This window comes from Brachyhypopomus gauderio, unplaced genomic scaffold (genome assembly GCF_052324685.1).
Source record: "Brachyhypopomus gauderio isolate BG-103 unplaced genomic scaffold, BGAUD_0.2 sc68, whole genome shotgun sequence".
Taxonomy (NCBI): Eukaryota; Metazoa; Chordata; class Actinopteri; order Gymnotiformes; family Hypopomidae; genus Brachyhypopomus; species Brachyhypopomus gauderio.
The window spans coordinates 300794-325161 of NW_027506889.1; the positions used below are offsets into that span (position 1 = coordinate 300794).

Consider the following 24368-nt stretch of genomic DNA (forward strand, 5'->3'; position numbering starts at 1 on the left):
TCTGATGTTAGAATTTGTAATCCTGTCAAAAACATTTATCATGCACAATGTAATATACTTATCAAGAGGAATATTCTTGGTTAGAGTGAAAATTATATATCCTTACCACTTTGTTGATGGTATTCTGAACCTGGTTGTATGTGTTGTTTCCAACAGTTACATTATCTGGAATGCTGATATTGGTGAGGCTGAATGTAAAGCTGACTACATAGGATGTATCTGTTATTTCTGTAAAGTGAGGAAAATTTCATTGTCAGTTATCGACCTAAAGACTTCATGAAGTAATGATGTTAAAAATATAGCTGTAGTAATATTCTTGAAAGGTACGTGGAACTTACTCTCATAGGTCACATTTAGCACTTTCACAGAATCTGTGATGTTTGTGAATCGAGAGCTGAGCAGACGTCTTGTAGCATTGAGGACCAAACCTTCAGTAGGAACTGGTGAGGAGGATTTGAACACAAGACTGGCATTGACCACAGCTGAACCAGGTCTAAACGGGAAAAAAAACACCATGTGATGATTTCTTCAAGAATTATTCAAAATGAACATGTCATTTGCAAAAAAGAAATACCAAAAATTAAACGTACATTTTATAGGCAGTTGTTACAGGGGTCGTCACCAGACTGCTTGTAGATGTTGGAGGAATTGTTGTAGATAAGGCTGCAAACATTAACATTTATGTACCATTATTAAAATGTATGTATGAATGAGAAATTAGTTGTTACTCCAGATAAGGATCGATAACATACCACTAAGTGCATTGAGTTCATTGAGGAAGCTGAGTGGGATTTTGGTATCTCCATCTTGGAAGTAGTACTGCATGTTACCATTAATGACATTTGCTGAACTCCTATCAAAACAAAAAAGCAAAATATTTACTATAAAAGCTGTATTTCTAATTATTATGAAAAGAAATGTCTGAAGATAAAATAAACTTACATGAAGGCAGAGCTTTGTGGTTCAATTGGTTGTGCAAGAGGTTCATTCAGAAGTGTGTTTAGCTGAAGATAAATACAGACTGTGAGTTCTAAAGAATATATGAATGACATTTCTCAATGTTTACATTGTTTTTGAAATCCCATTCAGATTACAAAGTAAAACTAAAATCATTTTCCACTTATTGTACTTGGTAAAAGTATATTAAACCCAAGTTTTCCAAAGGTGAAATTAATTTCCATAAAAATAAGTCCACGTGTGTCTGATGTTAGAATTTGTAATCCTGTCAAAAACATTTATCATGCACAATGTAATATACTTATCAAGAGGAATATTCTTGGTTAGAGTGAAAATTATATATCCTTACCACTTTGTTGATGGTATTCTGAACCTGGTTGTATGTGTTGTTTCCAACAGTTACATTATCTGGAATGCTGATATTGGTGAGGCTGAATGTAAAGCTGACTACATAGGATGTATCTGTTATTTCTGTAAAGTGAGGAAAATTTCATTGTCAGTTATCGACCTAAAGACTTCATGAAGTAATGATGTTAAAAATATAGCTGTAGTAATATTCTTGAAAGGTACGTGGAACTTACTCTCATAGGTCACATTTAGCACTTTCACAGAATCTGTGATGTTTGTGAATCGAGAGCTGAGCAGACGTCTTGTAGCATTGAGGACCAAACCTTCAGTAGGAACTGGTGAGGAGGATTTGAACACAAGACTGGCATTGACCACAGCTGAACCAGGTCTAAAGGGGAAAAAAAACACCATGTGATGATTTCTTCAAGAATTATTCAAAATGAACATGTCATTTGCAAAAAAGAAATACCAAAAATTAAACGTACATTTTATAGGCAGTTGTTACAGGGGTCGTCACCAGACTGCTTGTAGATGTTGGAGGAATTGTTGTAGATAAGGCTGCAAACATTAACATTTATGTACCATTATTAAAATGTATGTATGAATGAGAAATTAGTTGTTACTCCAGATAAGGATCGATAACATACCACTAAGTGCATTGAGTTCATTGAGGAAGCTGAGTGGGATTTTGGTATCTCCATCTTGGAAGTAGTACTGCATGTTACCATTAATGACATTTGCTGAACTCCTATCAAAACAAAAAAGCAAAATATTTACTATAAAAGCTGTATTTCTAATTATTATGAAAAGAAATGTCTGAAGATAAAATAAACTTACATGAAGGCAGAGCTTTGTGGTTCAATTGGTTGTGCAAGAGGTTCATTCAGAAGTGTGTTTAGCTGAAGATAAATACAGACTGTGAGTTCTAAAGAATATATGAATGACATTTCTCAATGTTTACATTGTTTTTGAAATCCCATTCAGATTACAAAGTAAAACTAAAATCATTTTCCACTTATTGTACTTGGTAAAAGTATATTAAACCCAAGTTTTCCAAAGGTGAAATTAATTTCCATAAAAATAAGTCCACGTGTGTCTGATGTTAGAATTTGTAATCCTGTCAAAAACATTTATCATGCACAATGTAATATACTTATCAAGAGGAATATTCTTGGTTAGAGTGAAAATTATATATCCTTACCACTTTGTTGATGGTATTCTGAACCTGGTTGTATGTGTTGTTTCCAACAGTTACATTATCTGGAATGCTGATATTGGTGAGGCTGAATGTAAAGCTGACTACATAGGATGTATCTGTTATTTCTGTAAAGTGAGGAAAATTTCATTGTCAGTTATCGACCTAAAGACTTCATGAAGTAATGATGTTAAAAATATAGCTGTAGTAATATTCTTGAAAGGTACGTGGAACTTACTCTCATAGGTCACATTTAGCACTTTCACAGAATCTGTGATGTTTGTGAATCGAGAGCTGAGCAGACGTCTTGTAGCATTGAGGACCAAACCTTCAGTAGGAACTGGTGAGGAGGATTTGAACACAAGACTGGCATTGACCACAGCTGAACCAGGTCTAAAGGGGAAAAAAAACACCATGTGATGATTTCTTCAAGAATTATTCAAAATGAACATGTCATTTGCAAAAAAGAAATACCAAAAATTAAACGTACATTTTATAGGCAGTTGTTACAGGGGTCGTCACCAGACTGCTTGTAGATGTTGGAGGAATTGTTGTAGATAAGGCTGCAAACATTAACATTTATGTACCATTATTAAAATGTATGTATGAATGAGAAATTAGTTGTTACTCCAGATAAGGATCGATAACATACCACTAAGTGCATTGAGTTCATTGAGGAAGCTGAGTGGGATTTTGGTATCTCCATCTTGGAAGTAGTACTGCATGTTACCATTAATGACATTTGCTGAACTCCTATCAAAACAAAAAAGCAAAATATTTACTATAAAAGCTGTATTTCTAATTATTATGAAAAGAAATGTCTGAAGATAAAATAAACTTACATGAAGGCAGAGCTTTGTGGTTCAATTGGTTGTGCAAGAGGTTCATTCAGAAGTGTGTTTAGCTGAAGATAAATACAGACTGTGAGTTCTAAAGAATATATGAATGACATTTCTCAATGTTTACATTGTTTTTGAAATCCCATTCAGATTACAAAGTAAAACTAAAATCATTTTCCACTTATTGTACTTGGTAAAAGTATATTAAACCCAAGTTTTCCAAAGGTGAAATTAATTTCCATAAAAATAAGTCCACGTGTGTCTGATGTTAGAATTTGTAATCCTGTCAAAAACATTTATCATGCACAATGTAATATACTTATCAAGAGGAATATTCTTGGTTAGAGTGAAAATTATATATCCTTACCACTTTGTTGATGGTATTCTGAACCTGGTTGTATGTGTTGTTTCCAACAGTTACATTATCTGGAATGCTGATATTGGTGAGGCTGAATGTAAAGCTGACTACATAGGATGTATCTGTTATTTCTGTAAAGTGAGGAAAATTTCATTGTCAGTTATCGACCTAAAGACTTCATGAAGTAATGATGTTAAAAATATAGCTGTAGTAATATTCTTGAAAGGTACGTGGAACTTACTCTCATAGGTCACATTTAGCACTTTCACAGAATCTGTGATGTTTGTGAATCGAGAGCTGAGCAGACGTCTTGTAGCATTGAGGACCAAACCTTCAGTAGGAACTGGTGAGGAGGATTTGAACACAAGACTGGCATTGACCACAGCTGAACCAGGTCTAAAAGGGGAAAAACATAAGGTTAGGACTTCTTTAAGGAATATTCAAAATGAATAGATCTCTATTGAATAATTTTGTCTATTATGAATTAAACATACATTATTGAGTAAGCAGTTCCAGTCGTCATAAGGTTTTTATATGAGAATGTTGTTTGTTGTACTGAAGTATTTTCAGATGCCCAAATCGCTGTTGAAATTTGAACTTGGACCTCCCTTGTAGTAGGAGCTGAAGTAGATGTGATGGTTACTGGTGTACTTAGGCCTTCACTTGTGCTGTTGTCGAATGCCCTCATTGTTGTTCCAACTGACTCTGCTACGATTGTTTGTGTTGTATTTGCTGACTGTGGTAAGGATCCTGTAGTTGTCTTTTCACCAACATTAGATGGTGAAATAGATGAAACTGCAGATGTTGATATAGTTTTGTTAGGAGACTGAGCAATAGATGATTTAGTAAAAACCAAGGATGCTTCTGTTGTTTCTGTTGTTTTAGGAGTTGGTAATAGAGACATACTTGTCATTGTACTGTTTTTATTTGTAGTTGTTAGAATTACCATTGATGTTGGTGACTGGAAAGTAAATATAAATGGTAAAGTATTTGTTAATGCTGGTTTATTGCTTGTAAACAATGTTGACTCCAAAGCAGTTGATACTGTACTTTTTGTGGTTGTCTGAGTTGTGGACTTAGTTGTTGCATTTGAAGTGGTCAATATTGATAATGTAGTCTTTGGAGTAGAATCAGTAGAATTGGCCAAATTAATTGGCTGAGTTGTGGATGCAATTGAAGTCACTGACGTTGACGATGTCTTCTCTGTTGTGGATGCAAGTGAAGACGCCGAAGTGGTTGCTGTTATCTGTAATGTTGGTAAGCTTACTTTCTGTGTAGTAGAAACATTTGCTAATACTGAAGTTTCCATTTGTGGTTTGTATGTGGTTGAATTGAATTGAGTTGAAAGAGTTTGCAGGTTGAATGCATCGGTTCTCTGTGGGAGGAATGTAGAGGAATGTGATGTGAAAATAGTGGATGTAGTTAAGTTTGCTGTTTTGGATGAACTGATTGTAGCAGTTGTAAATGTTGAGACTGAGTTGGTTTCAGTTGAAGTTGTTTGTGGTGTGGATGTACTGGCGGTGCTCAAAGTTGTTGGAGAGGTTGTTGATGTGGCAGCTGAAGTTGAAGTGGCCTGTGTTGTAGTTGTTTGTGGAGTGGATGTACTAGTGGTGCTCAAAGTTGTTGGAGATGTTGATGTGGCAGATGAAGTTGAAGTGGCCAGTGTTGTAGTCGTTTGTGGTGTGGATGTACTGGTGGTGCTTAGTGTAGTAGGAGAGGTTGTTGATGTGGCAGCTGAAGTTGAAGTGGCCAGTGTTGAAGTTGTTTGGGGAGGGGAGGTACTGGTGGTGATCAAAGTTGTTGCAGTGGTTATTGGTGTTGCAGCAGATGTTGAAGTTGAAGTGGCCAGTGTTGAAGTCATATGTGGTGTGGATGTACTGGCAGTGCTCAGAGTAGGAGGAGAGGTTGTTGATGTGGGAGCTGAATTTGAAGTGGCCAGTGTTGAAGTTGTTTGTGAAGTGGATGTACTAGTGGTGCTCAAAGTTGTTGCACTGGTTGTTGGTGTAGCAGTAGATGTTGTCTCAGCTGAAATTGGAGTTGAAGGGGCTTGTGTTGAAGTCGTTTGTGGTGTGGATGTACTGGCCATGCTCAAAGTTGTTGGAGAGTTTGTTGATGTGGGAGCTGAAGTTGAAGTGGCCAGTGTTGAAGTCGTTTGTGGTGTGGATGTACTGGTGGTGCTCAAAGTTGTTGGAGAGGTTGCTGATGTGGAAGCTGAAATTGAAGTGGCCAGTGTTGTAGTCATTTGTGGTGTGGATGTACTGGCAGTGCTCAAAGTTGTTGGAGAGTTTGTTGATGTGGCAGCTGAAGTTAAAGTGGCCAGTGTTGAAGTTGTTTGTGGTGTGGATGTACTGGCAATGCTCAAAGTTGTTGGAGAGGTTGTTAATGTGGCAGCAGATGTTGAAGTTGAAGTGGCCAGTGTTGAAGTTGTTTGTGCGGTGGATGTACTGGTGGTGCTCAAAGTTGTTGCAATGGTTGTTGGTGTGGCAGCTGAAGTTGAAGTTGCCAGTGTTGAAGTTGTTGGTAGAGTGGATGTACTGGTGGTGCTCAGAGTAGTAGGAGAGGTTGCTGATGTGACAGCTGAAGTTGAAGTTGCCAGTGTTGATGTTGTTGGTGGAGTGGATGTACTGGTGATGATCAAAGTTGTTGCAGTGGTTGTTGGTGTGGCAGATGTTGTCTCAGGTGAAGTTGTAGTTGATTGGGCCTGTGTTGAAGTTGTTTGTGGTGTGGTTGTACTGGTGGTGCTCAGAGTAGTAGGAGAGGTTGTTGATGTGGCAGCTGAAGTTGAAGTTGACGTGGCCAATGTTGAAGTTGTTTGTGGAGTGGATGTACTGGTGGTGCTCAAAGTTGTTGCAGTGGTTGTTGGTGTGGCAGATGTTGTCTCCGCTGAAGTTGTAGTTGATGGGGCCTGTGTTGAAGTTGTCTGTGGTGTGGTTGTCCTGGCAATGCTCAAAGTTGTTGGAGAGGTTGTTGGTGTGGCAGATGTTGTCTCAGGTGAAGTTGCAGTTGAAAGGGCTTGTGTTGAAGTTGTTTGTGGTGTGGATGTACTGGTGGTGCTCAGAGTAGTAGGAGAGGTTGTTGATGTGGCAGCTGAAGTTGAAGATGAAGTGGCCTGTGTTGAAGTTGTTTGTGATGTGGTTGAACTGGCAATGCTCAAAGTTGTTGGAGAGGTTGTTGATGTGGCAGCTGAAGTTGTAGTGGCTAGTGATGAAGTTTGTGGTGTGGATGTACTGGCAATGCTCAAGGTTGTTGAAGTGGTTGTTGGTGTGGCAGATGTTGTCTCAGGTGAAGTTGTAGTTGATGGGGCCTGTGTTGAAGTTGTTTGTGGTGTGGTTGTACTGGCAATGCTCAAGGCTGTTGGAGAGGTTGTTGATGTGGCAGCTGAAGTTGAAGTGGCCAGTGTTGAAGTTGTTGGTGGAGCGGATGTACTGGTGGTGATCAAAGTTGTTGCAGTGGTTGTTGGTGTGGCAGATGTTGTCTCAGGTGAAGTTGTAGTTGATGGGGCCTGTGTTGAAGTTGTTTGTGGTGTGGATGTACTGGTGGTGCTCAAAGTTGTTGCAGTGGTTGTTGGTGTGGCAGATGTTGTCTCAGATGAAGTTGCAGTTGAAGGGGCTTGTGTTGAAGTTGTTTGTGGTGTGGTTGTACTGGCAACGCTCAAGGTTGTTGGAGAGGTTGTTGATGTGGCAGCTGAAGTTGAAGTGGCCAGTGTTGAAGTTGTTTGTGGTGTGGATGTACTGGCAGTGCTCAAAGTTGTTGGAGAGTTTGTTGATGTGGCAGCTGAAGTTGGAGTTAAAGGGGCTTGTGTTGAAGTCGTTTGTGGTGTGGATGTACTGGCAGTGCTCAAAGTTGTTGGAGAGGTTGTTGATGTGGCAGCTGAAGTTGAAGTGGCCAGTGTTGAAGTTGTTGGTGGAGTGGATGTACTGGCAGTGCTCAAAGTTGTTGGAGAGTTTGTTGATGTGGCAGCTGAAGTTGAAGTGGCCAGTGTTGAAGTTGTTTGTGCAGTGGATGTACTGGTGGTGCTCAAAGTTGTTGCAATGGTTGTTGGTGTGGCAGCTGAAGTTGAAGTTGCCAGTGTTGAAGCTGTTGGTAGAGTGGATGTACTGGTGGTGCTCAGAGTAGTAGGAGAGGTTGTTGATGTGACAGCTGAAGTTGAAGTTGCCAGTGTTGATGTTGTTGGTGGAGTGGATGTACTGGTGATGATCAAAGTTGTTGCAGTGGTTGTTGGTGTGGCAGATGTTGTCTCAGGTGAAGTTGTAGTTGATGGGGCCTGTGTTGAAGTTGTTTGTGGTGTGGTTGTACTGGTGGTGGTCAGAGTAGTAGGAGAGGTTGTTGATGTGGCAGCTGAAGTTGAAGTGTCCTTTGTTGAAGTTGTTTGTGGTGTGGATGTACTGGCAATGCTCAAAGTTGTTGGAGAGGTTGTTGATGTGGCAGGTGAAGTTGAAGATGAAGTGGACTGTGTTGAAGTTGTTTGTGGTGTGGTTGTACTGGCAATGCTCAAAGTTGTTGGAGAGGTTGTTGATGTGGCAGCTGAAGTTGAAGTGGCTAGTGATGAAGTTGTTTGTGGTGTGGATGTACTGGCAATGCTCAAAGTTGTTGGTGAGGTTGTTGATGTAGCAGCTGAAGTTGAAGTGGCCTGTGTTGAAGTTGTTTGTGGTGTAGTTGTACTGGCAATGCTCAAGGTTGTTGGAGAGGTTGTTGATGTGGCACCTGAAGTTGAAGTGGCCAGTGTTGAAGTTGTTGGTGGAGTGGATGTACTGGTGGAGCTCAAAGTTGTTGCAGTGGTTGTTGGTGTGGCAGATGTTGTCTCAGGTGAAGTTGTAGTTGATGGGGCCTGTGTTGAAGTTGTTTGTGGTGTGGTTGTACTGGCAATGCTCAAGGTTGTTGGAGAGGTTGTTGATGTGGCAGCTGAAGTTGTAGTGGCTAGTGATGAAGTTTGTGGTGTGGATGTACTGGCAATGCTCAAGGTTGTTGAAGTGGTTGTTGGTGTGGCAGATGTTGTCTCAGGTGAAGTTGTAGTTGATGGGGCCTGTGTTGAAGTTGTTTGTGGTGTGGTTGTACTGGCAATGCTCAAGGCTGTTGGAGAGGTCGTTGATGTGGCAGCTGAAGTTGAAGTGGCCAGTGTTGAAGTTGTTGGTGGAGCGGATGTACTGGTGGTGATCAAAGTTGTTGCAGTGGTTGTTGGTGTGGCAGATGTTGTCTCAGGTGAAGTTGTAGTTGATGGGGCCTGTGTTGAAGTTGTTTGTGGTGTGGATGTACTGGTGGTGCTCAAAGTTGTTGCAGTGGTTGTTGGTGTGGCAGATGTTGTCTCAGATGAAGTTGCAGTTGAAGGGGCTTGTGTTGAAGTTGTTTGTGGTGTGGTTGTACTGGCAACGCTCAAGGTTGTTGGAGAGGTTGTTGATGTGGCAGCTGAAGTTGTAGTGGCTAGTGATGAAGTTTGTGGTGTGGATGTACTGGCAATGCTCAAGGTTGTTGAAGTGGTTGTTGGTGTGGCAGATGTTGTCTCAGGTGAAGTTGTAGTTGATGGGGCCTGTGTTGAAGTTGTTTGTGGTGTGGTTGTACTGGCAATGCTCAAGGCTGTTGGAGAGGTTGTTGATGTGGCAGCTGAAGTTGAAGTGGCCAGTGTTGAAGTTGTTGGTGGAGCGGATGTACTGGTGGTGATCAAAGTTGTTGCAGTGGTTGTTGGTGTGGCAGATGTTGTCTCAGGTGAAGTTGTAGTTGATGGGGCCTGTGTTGAAGTTGTTTGTGGTGTGGATGTACTGGTGGTGCTCAAAGTTGTTGCAGTGGTTGTTGGTGTGGCAGATGTTGTCTCAGATGAAGTTGCAGTTGAAGGGGCTTGTGTTGAAGTTGTTTGTGGTGTGGTTGTACTGGCAACGCTCAAGGTTGTTGGAGAGGTTGTTGATGTGGCAGCTGAATTTGAAGTAGCCAGTGTTGAAGTTGTTTGTGGTGTGGATGTACTGGCAGTGCTCAAAGTTGTTGGAGAGTTTGTTGATGTGGCAGCTGAAGTTGGAGTTGAAGGGGCTTGTGTTGAAGTCGTTTGTGGTGTGGATGTACTGGCAGTGCTCAGAGTAGTAGGAGAGGTTGTTGATGTGGCAGCTGAAGTTGATGTGGCCAGTGTTGAAGTTGTTTGTGGTGTGGATGTACTGGCAATGCTCAAAGTTGTTGGAGAGGTTGTTGATGTGGCAGCAGATGTTGAAGTTGAAGTGGCCAGTGTTGAAGTTGTTGGTGGAGTGGATGTACTGGCAGTGCTCAAAGTTGTTGGAGAGTTTGTTGATGTGGCAGCTGAAGTTGAAGTGGCCAGTGTTGAAGTTGTTTGTGCAGTGGATGTACTGGTGGTGCTCAAAGTTGTTGCAATGGTTGTTGGTGTGGCAGCTGAAGTTGAAGTTGCCAGTGTTGAAGCTGTTGGTAGAGTGGATGTACTGGTGGTGCTCAGAGTATTAGGAGAGGTTGTTGATGTGACAGCTGAAGTTGAAGTTGCCAGTGTTGATGTTGTTGGTGGAGTGGATGTACTGGTGATGATCAAAGTTGTTGCAGTGGTTGTTGGTGTGGCAGATGTTGTCTCAGGTGAAGTTGTAGTTGATGGGGCCTGTGTTGAAGTTGTTTGTGGTGTGGTTGTACTGGTGGTGGTCAGAGTAGTAGGAGAGGTTGTTGATGTGGCAGCTGAAGTTGAAGTGTCCTTTGTTGAAGTTGTTTGTGGTGTGGATGTACTGGCAATGCTCAAAGTTGTTGGAGAGGTTGTTGATGTGGCAGGTGAAGTTGAAGATGAAGTGGACTGTGTTGAAGTTGTTTGTGGTGTGGTTGTACTGGCAATGCTCAAAGTTGTTGGAGAGGTTGTTGATGTGGCAGCTGAAGTTGAAGTGGCTAGTGATGAAGTTGTTTGTGGTGTGGATGTACTGGCAATGCTCAAAGTTGTTGGTGAGGTTGTTGATGTAGCAGCTGAAGTTGAAGTGGCCTGTGTTGAAGTTGTTTGTGGTGTAGTTGTACTGGCAATGCTCAAGGTTGTTGGAGAGGTTGTTGATGTGGCACCTGAAGTTGAAGTGGCCAGTGTTGAAGTTGTTGGTGGAGTGGATGTACTGGTGGAGCTCAAAGTTGTTGCAGTGGTTGTTGGTGTGGCAGATGTTGTCTCAGGTGAAGTTGTAGTTGATGGGGCCTGTGTTGAAGTTGTTTGTGGTGTGGTTGTACTGGCAATGCTCAAGGTTGTTGGAGAGGTTGTTGATGTGGCAGCTGAAGTTGTAGTGGCTAGTGATGAAGTTTGTGGTGTGGATGTACTGGCAATGCTCAAGGTTGTTGAAGTGGTTGTTGGTGTGGCAGATGTTGTCTCAGGTGAAGTTGTAGTTGATGGGGCCTGTGTTGAAGTTGTTTGTGGTGTGGTTGTACTGGCAATGCTCAAGGCTGTTGGAGAGGTTGTTGATGTGGCAGCTGAAGTTGAAGTGGCCAGTGTTGAAGTTGTTGGTGGAGCGGATGTACTGGTGGTGATCAAAGTTGTTGCAGTGGTTGTTGGTGTGGCAGATGTTGTCTCAGGTGAAGTTGTAGTTGATGGGGCCTGTGTTGAAGTTGTTTGTGGTGTGGATGTACTGGTGGTGCTCAAAGTTGTTGCAGTGGTTGTTGGTGTGGCAGATGTTGTCTCAGATGAAGTTGCAGTTGAAGGGGCTTGTGTTGAAGTTGTTTGTGGTGTGGTTGTACTGGCAACGCTCAAGGTTGTTGGAGAGGTTGTTGATGTGGCAGCTGAATTTGAAGTGGCCAGTGTTGAAGTTGTTTGTGGAGTGGATGTACTGGCAGTGCTCAAAGTTGTTGGAGAGTTTGTTGATGTGGCAGCTGAAGTTGGAGTTGAAGGGGCTTGTGTTGAAGTCGTTTGTGGTGTGGATGTACTGGCAGTGCTCAGAGTAGTAGGAGAGGTTGTTGATGTGGCAGCTGAAGTTGATGTGGCCAGTGTTGAAGTTGTTTGTGGTGTGGATGTACTGGCAATGCTCAAAGTTGTTGGAGAGGTTGTTGATGTGGCAGCAGATGTTGAAGTTGAAGTGGCCAGTGTTGAAGTTGTTGGTGGAGTGGATGTACTGGCAGTGCTCAAAGTTGTTGGAGAGTTTGTTGATGTGGCAGCTGAAGTTGAAGTGGCCAGTGTTGAAGTTGTTTGTGCAGTGGATGTACTGGTGGTGCTCAAAGTTGTTGCAATGGTTGTTGGTGTGGCAGCTGAAGTTGAAGTTGCCAGTGTTGAAGCTGTTGGTAGAGTGGATGTACTGGTGGTGCTCAGAGTATTAGGAGAGGTTGTTGATGTGACAGCTGAAGTTGAAGTTGCCAGTGTTGATGTTGTTGGTGGAGTGGATGTACTGGTGATGATCAAAGTTGTTGCAGTGGTTGTTGGTGTGGCAGATGTTGTCTCAGGTGAAGTTGTAGTTGATGGGGCCTGTGTTGAAGTTGTTTGTGGTGTGGTTGTACTGGTGGTGGTCAGAGTAGTAGGAGAGGTTGTTGATGTGGCAGCTGAAGTTGAAGTGTCCTTTGTTGAAGTTGTTTGTGGTGTGGATGTACTGGCAATGCTCAAAGTTGTTGGAGAGGTTGTTGATGTGGCAGGTGAAGTTGAAGATGAAGTGGACTGTGTTGAAGTTGTTTGTGGTGTGGTTGTACTGGCAATGCTCAAAGTTGTTGGAGAGGTTGTTGATGTGGCAGCTGAAGTTGAAGTGGCTAGTGATGAAGTTGTTTGTGATGTGGATGTACTGGCAATGCTCAAAGTTGTTGGTGAGGTTGTTGATGTAGCAGCTGAAGTTGAAGTGGCCTGTGTTGAAGTTGTTTGTGGTGTAGTTGTACTGGCAATGCTCAAGGTTGTTGGAGAGGTTGTTGATGTGGCACCTGAAGTTGAAGTGGCCAGTGTTGAAGTTGTTGGTGGAGTGGATGTACTGGTGGAGCTCAAAGTTGTTGCAGTGGTTGTTGGTGTGGCAGATGTTGTCTCAGGTGAAGTTGTAGTTGATGGGGCCTGTGTTGAAGTTGTTGGTGGAGTGGATGTACTGGTGATGATCAAAGTTGTTGCAGTGGTTGTTGGTGTGGCAGATGTTGTCTCAGGTGAAGTTGTAGTTGATGGGGCCTGTGTTGAAGTTGTTTGTGGTGTGGTTGTACTGGCAATGCTCAAGGTTGTTGGAGAGGTTGTTGATGTAGCAGCTGAAGTTGTGGTTGAAGGGGCCTGTGTTGAAGTTGTTTGTGGTATGGTTGTACTGGCAATGCTCAAAGTTGTTGGAGAGGTTGTTGATGTGGCAGCTGAAGTTGAAGTGGCTAGTGATGAAGTTGTTTGTGGTGTGGATGTACTGGCAATGCTCAAAGTTGTTGGTGAGGTTGTTGATGTAGCAGTTGAAGTTGAAGATGAAGTGGCCTGTGTTGAGGTTGTTTGTGGTGTGGTTGTACTGGCAATGCTCAAGGTAGTTGGAGAGGTTGTTGATGTGGCAGCTGAAGTTGAAGTGGCCAGTGTTGAAGTTGTTGGTGGAGTGGATGTACTGGTGGTGATCAAAGTTGTTGCAGTGGTTGTTGGTGTGGCAGATGTTGTCTCAGGTGAAGTTGTAGTTGATGGGGCCTGTGTTGAAGTTGTTTGTGGTGTGGTTGTACTGGCAATGCTCAAGGTTGTTGGAGAGGTTGTTGGTGTGGCAGATGTTGTCTCAGCTGAAGTTGTAGTTGAAGGGGCCTGTGTTGAAGTTGTTTGTGGTGTGGTTGTACTGGTGGTGCTCAAAGTTGTTGCAGTGGTTGTTGGTGTGGCAGATGTTGTTTCAGATGAAGTTGCAGTTGAAGGGGCTTGTGTTGAAGTTGTTTGTGGTGTGGTTGTACTGGCAATGCTCAAGGTTGTTGGAGAGGTTGTTGATGTGGCAGCTGAAGTTGAAGTTGCCAGTGTTGAAGTTGTTGGTGGAGTGGATGTACTGTTGGTGCTCAGAGTAGTAAGAGAGGTTGTTGTTGTGGCAGCTGAAGTTGAAGTTGAAGTGGCCAATGTTGAAGTTGTTTGTAGAGTGGATGTACTGCTGGTGCTCAAAGTTGTTGTAGTGGTTGTTGGTGTGGCAGATGTTGTCTCAGCTGAAGTTGTAGCTGAAGGGGCCTGTGTTGAAGTTGTTTGTGGTGTGGTTGTACTGGTGGTGCTCAAAGTTGTTTGAGAGGTTGTTGATGTGGCAGCTGAAGTTGAAGTTGCCAGTGTTGAAGTTGTTGGTGGAGTGGATGTACTGGTAGTGCTCAGAGTAGTAGGAGAGGTTGTTGATGTGGCAGCTGAAGTTGAAGTGGCCAGTGTTGAAGTTGTTGGTGGAGTGGATGTACTGGTGGTGATCAAAGTTGTTGCAGTGGTTGTTGGTGTGGCAGATGTTGTCTCAGGTGAAGTTGTAGTTGATGGGGCCTGTGTTGAAGTTGTTTGTGGTGTGGATGTACTGGTGGTGCTCAAAGTTGTTGCAGTGGTTGTTGGTGTGGCAGATGTTGTTTCAGATGAAGTTGCAGTTGAAGGGGCTTGTGTTGAAGTTGTTTGTGGTGTGGTTGTACTGGCAATGCTCAAGGTTGTTGGAGAGGTTGTTGATGTGGCAGCTGAAGTTGAAGTTGCCAGTGTTGAAGTTGTTGGTGGAGTGGATGTACTGGTAGTGCTCAGAGTAGTAGGAGAGGTTGTTGATGTGGCAGCTGAAGTTGAAGTGGCTAGTGATGAAGTTGTTGGTGGAGTGGATGTACTGGTGATGATCAAAGTTGTTGCAGTGGTTGTTGGTGTGGCAGATGTTGTCTCAGGTGAAGTTGTAGTTGATGGGGCCTGTGTTGAAGTTGTTTGTGGTGTGGTTGTACTGGTGGTGGTCAGAGTAGTAGGAGAGGTTGTTGATGTGGCAGCTGAAGTTGAAGTGGCTAGTGATGAAGTTGTTGCTGGAGTTGATGTACTGGTGGTGCTCAGAGTAGTAGGAGAGGTTGTTGGTGTGGCAGATGTTGTCTCAGGTGAAGTTGTAGTTGATGGGGCCTGTGTTGAAGTTGTTTGTGGTGTGGTTGTACTGGTGGTGGTCAGAGTAGTAGGAGAGGTTGTTGATGTGGCAGCTGAAGTTGAAGTGTCCTTTGTTGAAGTTGTTTGTGGTGTGGTTGTACTGGCAATGCTCAAAGTCGTTGGAGAGGTTGTTGATGTGGCAGCTGAAGTTGAAGTGGCCAGTGTTGAAGTTGTTGGTGGAGTGGTTGTACTGGCAATGCTCAAAGTTGTTGGAGAGGTTGTTGATGTGGCAGCTGAAGTTGAAGTTGCCAGTGTTGAAGTTGTTGGTGGAGTGGATGTACTGGTGGTGCTCAGAGTAGTAGGAGAGGTTGTTGATGTGGCAGATGTTGTATCACGTGAAGTTGTAGTTGATGGGGCCTGTGTTGAAGTTGTTTGTGGTGTGGTTGTACTGGTGGTGGTCAGAGTAGTAGGAGTGGTTGTTGATGTGGCAGCTGAAGTTGAAGTTGAAGTGGCCTGTGTTGAAGTTGTTTGTGGTGTGGTTGTACTGGCAATGCTCAAGGTTGTTGGAGAGGTTGTGGATGTGGCAGCTGAAGTTGAAGGGGCCAGTGTTGAAGTTGTTTGTGGAGTGGATGTAGTGGTGGTGATCAAAGTTGTTGCAGTGGTTGTTGGTGTGGCAGATGTTGTCTCAGCTGAAGTTGTAGTTGAAGGGGCCTGTGTTGAAGTTGTTTGTGGTGTGGTTGTACTGGTGGTGGTCAGAGTAGTAGGAGAGGTTGTTGATGTGGCAGCTGAAGTTGAAGTGTCCTTTGTTGAAGTTGTTTGTGGTGTGGTTGTACTGGCAATGCTCAAAGTTGTTGGAGAGGTTGTTGATGTGGCAGCTGAAGTTGAAGTGGCCAGTGTTGAAGTTGTTGGTGGAGTGGTTGTACTGGCAATGCTCAGAGTTGTTGGAGAGGTTGTTGATGTGGCAGCTGAAGTTGAAGTTGCCAGTGTTGAAGTTGTTGGTGGAGTGGATGTACTGGTGGTGCTCAGAGTAGTAGGAGAGGTTGTTGATGTGGCAGATGTTGTATCACGTGAAGTTGTAGTTGATGGGGCCTGTGTTGAAGTTGTTTGTGGTGTGGTTGTACTGGTGGTGGTCAGAGTAGTAGGAGAGGTTGTTGATGTGGCAGCTGAAGTTGAAGTTGAAGTGGCCTGTGTTGAAGTTGTTTGTGGTGTGGTTGTACTGGCAATGCTCAAAGTTGTTGGAGAGGTTGTTGATGTAGCAGCTGAAGTTGAAGATGAAGTGGCCTGTGTTGAAGTTGTTTGTGGTGTGGTTGTACTGGCAATGCTCAAGGTTGTTGGAGAGGTTGTGGATGTGGCAGCTGAAGTTGAAGGGGCCAGTGTTGAAGTTGTTTGTGGAGTGGATGTAGTGGTGGTGATCAAAGTTGTTGCAGTGGTTGTTGGTGTGGCAGATGTTGTCTCAGCTGAAGTTGTAGTTGAAGGGGCCTCTGTTGAAGTTGTTTGTGGTGTGGTTGTACTGGTGGTGGTCAGAGTAGTAGGAGAGGTTGTTGATGTGGCAGCTGAAGTTGAAGTGTCCTTTGTTGAAGTTGTTTGTGGTGTGGTTGTACTGGCAATGCTCAAAGTTGTTGGAGAGGTTGTTGATGTGGCAGCTGAAGTTGAAGTGGCCAGTGTTGAAGTTGTTGGTGGAGTGGATGTACTGGTGGTGCTCAGAGTAGTAGGAGAGGTTGTTGATGTGGCAGATGTTGTATCACGTGAAGTTGTAGTTGATGGGGCCTGTGTTGAAGTTGTTTGTGGTGTGGTTGTACTGGTGGTGGTCAGAGTAGTAGGAGAGGTTGTTGATGTGGCAGCTGAAGTTGAAGTTGAAGTGGCCTGTGTTGAAGTTGTTTGTGGTGTGGTTGTACTGGCAATGCTCAAAGTTGTTGGAGAGGTTGTTGATGTAGCAGCTGAAGTTGAAGATGAAGTGGCCTGTGTTGAAGTTGTTTGTGGTGTGGTTGTACTGGCAATGCTCAAGGTTGTTGGAGAGGTTGTGGATGTGGCAGCTGAAGTTGAAGGGGCCAGTGTTGAAGTTGTTTGTGGAGTGGATGTAGTGGTGGTGATCAAAGTTGTTGCAGTGGTTGTTGGTGTGGCAGATGTTGTCTCAGCTGAAGTTGTAGTTGAAGGGGCCTCTGTTGAAGTTGTTTGTGGTGTGGTTGTACTGGTGGTGGTCAGAGTAGTAGGAGAGGTTGTTGATGTGGCAGCTGAAGTTGAAGTGTCCTTTGTTGAAGTTGTTTGTGGTGTGGTTGTACTGGCAATGCTCAAAGTTGTTGGAGAGGTTGTTGATGTGGCAGCTGAAGTTGAAGTGGCCAGTGTTGAAGTTGTTGGTGGAGTGGTTGTACTGGCAATGCTCAAAGTTGTTGGAGAGGTTGTTGATGTGGCAGCTGAAGTTGAAGTTGCCAGTGTTGAAGTTGTTGCTGGAGTGGATGTACTGGTGGTGCTCAGAGTAGTAGGAGAGGTTGTTGATGTGGCAGATGTTGTATCACGTAAAGTTGTAGTTGATGGGGCCTGTGTTGAAGTTGTTTGTGGTGTGGTTGTACTGGTGGTGGTCAGAGTAGTAGGAGAGGTTGTTGATGTGGCAGCTGAAGTTGAAGTTGAAGTGGCCTGTGTTGAAGTTGTTTGTGGTGTGGTTGTACTGGCAATGCTCAAAGTTGTTGGAGAGGTTGTTGATGTGGCAGCTGAAGTTGAAGATGAAGTGGCCTGTGTTGAAGTTGTTTGTGGTGTGGTTGTACTGGCAATGCTCAAGGTTGTTGGAGAGGTTGTTGATGTGGCAGCTGAAGTTGAAGTGGCCAGTGTTGAAGTTGTTGGTGGAGTGGATGTACTGGTGGTGATCAAAGTTGTTGCAGTGGTTGTTGGTGTGGCAGATGTTGTCTCAGGTGAAGTTGTAGTTGATGGGGCCTGTGTTGAAGTTGTTTGTGGTGTGGATGTACTGGTGGTGCTCAAAGTTGTTGCAGTGGTTGTTGGTGTGGCAGATGTTGTTTCAGATGAAGTTGCAGTTGAAGGGGCTTGTGTTGAAGTTGTTTGTGGTGTGGTTGTACTGGCAATGCTCAAGGTTGTTGGAGAGGTTGTTGATGTGGCAGCTGAAGTTGAAGTTGCCAGTGTTGAAGTTGTTGGTGGAGTGGATGTACTGGTGGTGCTCAGAGTAGTAAGAGAGGTTGTTGATGTGGCAGCTGAAGTTGAAGTTGAAGTGGCCAATGTTGAAGTTGTTTGTAGAGTGGATGTACTGCTGGTGCTCAAAGTTGTTGTAGTGGTTGTTGGTGTGGCAGATGTTGTCTCAGCTGAAGTTGTAGCTGAAGGGGCCTGTGTTGAAGTTGTTTGTGGTGTGGTTGTACTGGCAATGCTCAAAGTTGTTTGAGAGGTTGTTGATGTGGCAGCTGAAGTTGAAGTTGCCAGTGTTGAAGTTGTTGGTGGAGTGGATGTACTGGTAGTGCTCAGAGTAGTAGGAGAGGTTGTTGATGTGGCAGCTGAAGTTGAAGTTGCCAGTGTTGAAGTTGTTGGTGGAGTGGATGTACTGGTGATGATCAAAGTTGTTGCAGTGGTTGTTGGTGTGGCAGATGTTGTCTCAGGTGAAGTTGTAGTTGATGGGGCCAGTGTTGAAGTTTGTGGTGTGGTTGTACTGGCAATGCTCAAAGTTGTTGGAGAGGTTGTTGATGTAGCAGCTGAAGTTGAAGATGAAGTGGCCTGTGTTGAAGTTGTTTGTGGTGTGGTTGTACTGGCAATGCTCAAGGTTGTTGGAGAGGTTGTGGATGTGGCAGCTGAAGTTGAAGGAGCCAGTGTTGAAGTTGTTGGTGGAGTGGATGTACTGGTGGTGATCAAAGTTGTTGCAGTGGTTGTTGGTGTGGCAGATGTTGTCTCAGGTGAAGTTGTACTTGATGGGGCCTGTGTTGAAGTTGTTTGTGGTGTGGATGTACTGGCGGTGCTCAGAGTAGTAGGAGAGGTTGTTGATGTGGCAGATGTTGTATCACGTGAAGTTGTAGTTGATGGGGCCTGTGTTGAAGTTGTTTGTTGTGTGGTTGTACTGGTGGTGGTCAGAGTAGTAGGAGAGGTTGTTGATGTGGCAGCTGAAGTTGAAGTTGAAGTGGCCTGTGTTGAAGTTGTTTGTGGTGTGGTTGTACTGGCAATGCTCAAAGTTGTTGGAGAGGTTGTTGATGTAGCAGCTGAAGTTGAAGATGAAGTGGCCTGTGTTGAAGTTGTTTGTGGTGTGGTTGTACTGGCAATGCTCAAGGTTGTTGGAGAGGTTGTGGATGTGGCAGCTGAAGTTGAAGGGGCCAGTGTTGAAGTTGTTTGTGGAGTGGATGTAGTGGTGGTGATCAAAGTTGTTGCAGTGGTTGTTGGTGTGGCAGATGTTGTCTCAGCTGAAGTTGTAGTTGAAGGGGCCTCTGTTGAAGTTGTTTGTGGTGTGGTTGTACTGGTGGTGGTCAGAGTAGTAGGAGAGGTTGTTGATGTGGCAGCTGAAGTTGAAGTGTCCTTTGTTGAAGTTGTTTGTGGTGTGGTTGTACTGGCAATGCTCAAAGTTGTTGGAGAGGTTGTTGATGTGGCAGCTGAAGTTGAAGTGGCCAGTGTTGAAGTTGTTGGTGGAGTGGATGTACTGGTGGTGCTCAGAGTAGTAGGAGAGGTTGTTGATGTGGCAGATGTTGTATCACGTGAAGTTGTAGTTGATGGGGCCTGTGTTGAAGTTGTTTGTGGTGTGGTTGTACTGGTGGTGGTCAGAGTAGTAGGAGAGGTTGTTGATGTGGCAGCTGAAGTTGAAGTTGAAGTGGCCTGTGTTGAAGTTGTTTGTGGTGTGGTTGTACTGGCAATGCTCAAAGTTGTTGGAGAGGTTGTTGATGTGGCAGCTGAAGTTGAAGATGAAGTGGCCTGTGTTGAAGTTGTTTGTGGTGTGGTTGTACTGGCAATGCTCAAGGTTGTTGGAGAAGTTGTTGATGTGGCAGCTGAAGTTGAAGTGGCCAGTGTTGAAGTTGTTGGTGGAGTGGATGTACTGGTGGTGATCAAAGTTGTTGCAGTGGTTGTTGGTGTGGCAGATGTTGTCTCAGGTGAAGTTGTAGTTGATGGGGCCTGTGTTGAAGTTGTTTGTGGTGTGGATGTACTGGTGGTGCTCAAAGTTGTTGCAGTGGTTGTTGGTGTGGCAGATGTTGTTTCAGATGAAGTTGCAGTTGAAGGGGCTTGTGTTGAAGTTGTTTGTGGTGTGGTTGTACTGGCAATGCTCAAGGTTGTTGGAGAGGTTGTTGATGTGGCAGCTGAAGTTGAAGTTGCCAGTGTTGAAGTTGTTGGTGGAGTGGATGTACTGGTGGTGCTCAGAGTAGTAAGAGAGGTTGTTGATGTGGCAGCTGAAGTTGAAGTTGAAGTGGCCAATGTTGAAGTTGTTTGTAGAGTGGATGTACTGCTGGTGCTCAAAGTTGTTGTAGTGGTTGTTGGTGTGGCAGATGTTGTCTCAGCTGAAGTTGTAGCTGAAGGGGCCTGTGTTGAAGTTGTTTGTGGTGTGGTTGTACTGGCAATGCTCAAAGTTGTTTGAGAGGTTGTTGATGTGGCAGCTGAAGTTGAAGTTGCCAGTGTTGAAGTTGTTGGTGGAGTGGATGTACTGGTAGTGCTCAGAGTAGTAGGAGAGGTTGTTGATGTGGCAGCTGAAGTTGAAGTTGCCAGTGTTGAAGTTGTTGGTGGAGTGGATGTACTGGTGATGATCAAAGTTGTTGCAGTGGTTGTTGGTGTGGCAGATGTTGTCTCAGGTGAAGTTGTAGTTGATGGGGCCAGTGTTGAAGTTTGTGGTGTGGTTGTACTGGCAATGCTCAAAGTTGTTGGAGAGGTTGTTGATGTAGCAGCTGAAGTTGAAGATGAAGTGGCCTGTGTTGAAGTTGTTTGTGGTGTGGTTGTACTGGCAATGCTCAAGGTTGTTGGAGAGGTTGTGGATGTGGCAGCTGAAGTTGAAGGAGCCAGTGTTGAAGTTGTTGGTGGAGTGGATGTACTGGTGGTGATCAAAGTTGTTGCAGTGGTTGTTGGTGTGGCAGATGTTGTCTCAGGTGAAGTTGTACTTGATGGGGCCTGTGTTGAAGTTGTTTGTGGTGTGAATGTACTGGCGGTGCTCAGAGTAGTAGGAGAGGTTGTTGATGTGGCAGATGTTGTATCACGTGAAGTTGTAGTTGATGGGGCCTGTGTTGAAGTTGTTTGTTGTGTGGTTGTACTGGTGGTGGTCAGAGTAGTAGGAGAGGTTGTTGATGTGGCAGCTGAAGTTGAAGTTGAAGTGGCCTGTGTTGAAGTTGTTTGTGGTGTGGTTGTACTGGCAATGCTCAAAGTTGTTGGAGAGGTTGTTGATGTAGCAGCTGAAGTTGAAGATGAAGTGGCCTGTGTTGAAGTTGTTTGTGGTGTGGTTGTACTGGCAATGCTCAAGGTTGTTGGAGAGGTTGTGGATGTGGCAGCTGAAGTTGAAGGGGCCAGTGTTGAAGTTGTTTGTGGAGTGGATGTAGTGGTGGTGATCAAAGTTGTTGCAGTGGTTGTTGGTGTGGCAGATGTTGTCTCAGCTGAAGTTGTAGTTGAAGGGGCCTCTGTTGAAGTTGTTTGTGGTGTGGTTGTACTGGTGGTGGTCAGAGTAGTAGGAGAGGTTGTTGATGTGGCAGCTGAAGTTGAAGTGTCCTTTGTTGAAGTTGTTTGTGGTGTGGTTGTACTGGCAATGCTCAAAGTTGTTGGAGAGGTTGTTGATGTGGCAGCTGAAGTTGAAGTGGCCAGTGTTGAAGTTGTTGGTGGAGTGGTTGTACTGGCAATGCTCAAAGTTGTTGGAGAGGTTGTTGATGTGGCAGCTGAAGTTGAAGTTGCCAGTGTTGAAGTTGTTGGTGGAGTGGATGTACTGGTGGTGCTCAGAGTAGTAGGAGAGGTTGTTGATGTGGCAGATGTTGTATCACGTGAAGTTGTAGTTGATGGGGCCTGTGTTGAAGTTGTTTGTGGTGTGGTTGTACTGGTGGTGGTCAGAGTAGTAGGAGAGGTTGTTGATGTGGCAGCTGAAGTTGAAGATGAAGTGGCCTGTGTTGAAGTTGTTTGTGGTGTGGTTGTACTGGCAATGCTCAAGGTTGTTGGAGAAGTTGTTGATGTGGCAGCTGAAGTTGAAGTGGCCAGTGTTGAAGTTGTTGGTGGAGTGGATGTACTGGTGGTGATCAAAGTTGTTGCAGTGGTTGTTGGTGTGGCAGATGTTGTCTCAGGTGAAGTTGTAGTTGATGGGGCCTGTGTTGAAGTTGTTTGTGGTGTGGATGTACTGGTGGTGCTCAAAGTTGTTGCAGTGGTTGTTGGTGTGGCAGATGTTGTTTCAGATGAAGTTGCAGTTGAAGGGGCTTGTGTTGAAGTTGTTTGTGGTGTGGTTGTACTGGCAATGCTCAAGGTTGTTGGAGAGGTTGTTGATGTGGCAGCTGAAGTTGAAGTTGCCAGTGTTGAAGTTGTTGGTGGAGTGGATGTACTGGTGGTGCTCAGAGTAGTAAGAGAGGTTGTTGATGTGGCAGCTGAAGTTGAAGTTGAAGTGGCCAATGTTGAAGTTGTTTGTAGAGTGGATGTACTGCTGGTGCTCAAAGTTGTTGTAGTGGTTGTTGGTGTGGCAGATGTTGTCTCAGCTGAAGTTGTAGCTGAAGGGGCCTGTGTTGAAGTTGTTTGTGGTGTGGTTGTACTGGCAATGCTCAAAGTTGTTTGAGAGGTTGTTGATGTGGCAGCTGAAGTTGAAGTTGCCAGTGTTGAAGTTGTTGGTGGAGTGGATGTACTGGTAGTGCTCAGAGTAGTAGGAGAGGTTGTTGATGTGGCAGCTGAAGTTGAAGTTGCCAGTGTTGAAGTTGTTGGTGGAGTGGATGTACTGGTGATGATCAAAGTTGTTGCAGTGGTTGTTGGTGTGGCAGATGTTGTCTCAGGTGAAGTTGTAGTTGATGGGGCCAGTGTTGAAGTTTGTGGTGTGGTTGTACTGGCAATGCTCAAAGTTGTTGGAGAGGTTGTTGATGTAGCAGCTGAAGTTGAAGATGAAGTGGCCTGTGTTGAAGTTGTTTGTGGTGTGGTTGTACTGGCAATGCTCAAGGTTGTTGGAGAGGTTGTGGATGTGGCAGCTGAAGTTGAAGGAGCCAGTGTTGAAGTTGTTGGTGGAGTGGATGTACTGGTGGTGATCAAAGTTGTTGCAGTGGTTGTTGGTGTGGCAGATGTTGTCTCAGGTGAAGTTGTACTTGATGGGGCCTGTGTTGAAGTTGTTTGTGGTGTGGATGTACTGGCGGTGCTCAGAGTAGTAGGAGAGGTTGTTGATGTGGCAGCTGAGGTTGAAGTTGCCAGTGATGAAGTTGTTGTTGGAGTGCTTGTTGGTGTGGATGACGAGGTTGTTTCACTTGAAGATGTAGTTGAAGTGGACAATGTTGACGTCTCCTGTGGTGTGGATGTACTGGTGCTTTGCAAAGTTGTTGGAGTGGTTGTTGGTGTGGATGAAGTTGTGTCAGATGAAGTTGTAGTTGTTGTGTCTAGTGTTAAAATGTCTGATTTGGAAGTTGTTGATGCAGTTGTTGTTGATGTCTGTGGTGTGGATGCTTTGGATGTAGCTGTTGGAGTTGTTGATGATCCAGTCGTTGTCTCAGATGAAATCGTTGAAGTGATCACTGCATTTGTAGGGGCCAAAGTTGTTGCCGTTGATTTTGAAATTCCATTAAGTACCCACCATAGACACACTGTTACAAGAAAGAATATCATGTATTTTAATTAAATGTGTTTATTTTCAGGAATAGTGCAATTTTATTTAATCTCTGATGTTGCATTTGGTTGCTTATAGCAATGTATATGCAGGGTTGCCAACTTTTCAAGATCACTTGGAGTGAGATGAATGTAAATTGTTGACGGGGGTTGTGTGTGTCGAACGTAAATTGTTGACGGGGTGGGGGGGGGGTGGGGAACGTAAATTGTTGAGGGAGGGGCAATGTAAATTGTTACTGGAGGAGTGTAAAATGGACACCACAAATTAAGTATTATATCGCGATCGATCGATCACCAGTGGTTGGCGCCAGAGCGAACTAGTAACTCACTGAATCATAGATATGGATCAGAGGTAAATAATCTAGATTTTTTGTTTCAGCGTGAGAAATCGGAAGTGTGGCGTCTGAGCGTGTGAAGACAGTCAAATGCGTGTCTTGCGCTCAATGCGTGAGAGTTGGCAACCCTGTATATGTCCAATAAGGGCCATGGCAATGAAATTCATTCATATCAAAAATATTACATTGACATGGGAACAGGATGACAAGCAGAGAGCATCCTTTCCACATGTAATTTTATTACCGATTGTAAATAAGGCGCACATACATGATTGAAGTCAGACAACCACTGACAAAAAATGTAGACAATTCGCACACATAAAAACATGGATGATAGACACACGTGTAATAAAGAACAAGAATGAGACAAGAGACAGATGATATGAATAACACAGATAAACACACAGACACACCAAGAAACACATGGATGTATGAGGACACGTTAACATGGATGAACGTACACATGAACACCAACCAAGGGAGGAGTCAGGGGCACAGCATGACAGTTTATTTGCTTAGGAAAGTTAATAAACTTCTTATATTTACAGAAGTTCGAGAGGTTCTTAAATCTTCCAAGTATTATCTCTGTAAAGTCATAAAAGACAGGCTCACAAGCATTTAAGCTGTTTTCTTTGTAAAGTTATAAATCAATCAATTTGCTGGATTTGCCTAACATCTGTGCTGAACCTGACCACCACGTGTATATGACAACAATATTAAA

At 44.0% G+C, this 24368-nt stretch overlaps 1 protein-coding gene across 1 annotated transcript in view; it reads right to left on the reverse strand.

Annotated features, from left to right (window-relative positions):
- LOC143490939 (uncharacterized) overlaps window positions 1–24368 on the reverse strand; it is a 40716-nt gene that overhangs the window by 12647 nt on the left and 3701 nt on the right. Inside the window, exons 3-20 of the mRNA XM_076989525.1 lie at window positions 4192–23290; window positions 3939–4093; window positions 3707–3828; window positions 3343–3404; window positions 3153–3253; window positions 2991–3063; window positions 2739–2893; window positions 2507–2628; window positions 2143–2204; window positions 1953–2053; window positions 1791–1863; window positions 1539–1693; window positions 1307–1428; window positions 943–1004; window positions 753–853; window positions 591–663; window positions 339–493; window positions 107–228 (exon numbers count right to left, since the gene is read on the reverse strand). Coding sequence (XP_076845640.1) covers window positions 107–228; window positions 339–493; window positions 591–663; window positions 753–853; window positions 943–1004; window positions 1307–1428; window positions 1539–1693; window positions 1791–1863; window positions 1953–2053; window positions 2143–2204; window positions 2507–2628; window positions 2739–2893; window positions 2991–3063; window positions 3153–3253; window positions 3343–3404; window positions 3707–3828; window positions 3939–4093; window positions 4192–23290 — 20915 coding nt within the window. The remainder of the gene's footprint in view (window positions 1–106; window positions 229–338; window positions 494–590; window positions 664–752; window positions 854–942; window positions 1005–1306; window positions 1429–1538; window positions 1694–1790; window positions 1864–1952; window positions 2054–2142; window positions 2205–2506; window positions 2629–2738; window positions 2894–2990; window positions 3064–3152; window positions 3254–3342; window positions 3405–3706; window positions 3829–3938; window positions 4094–4191; window positions 23291–24368) is intronic.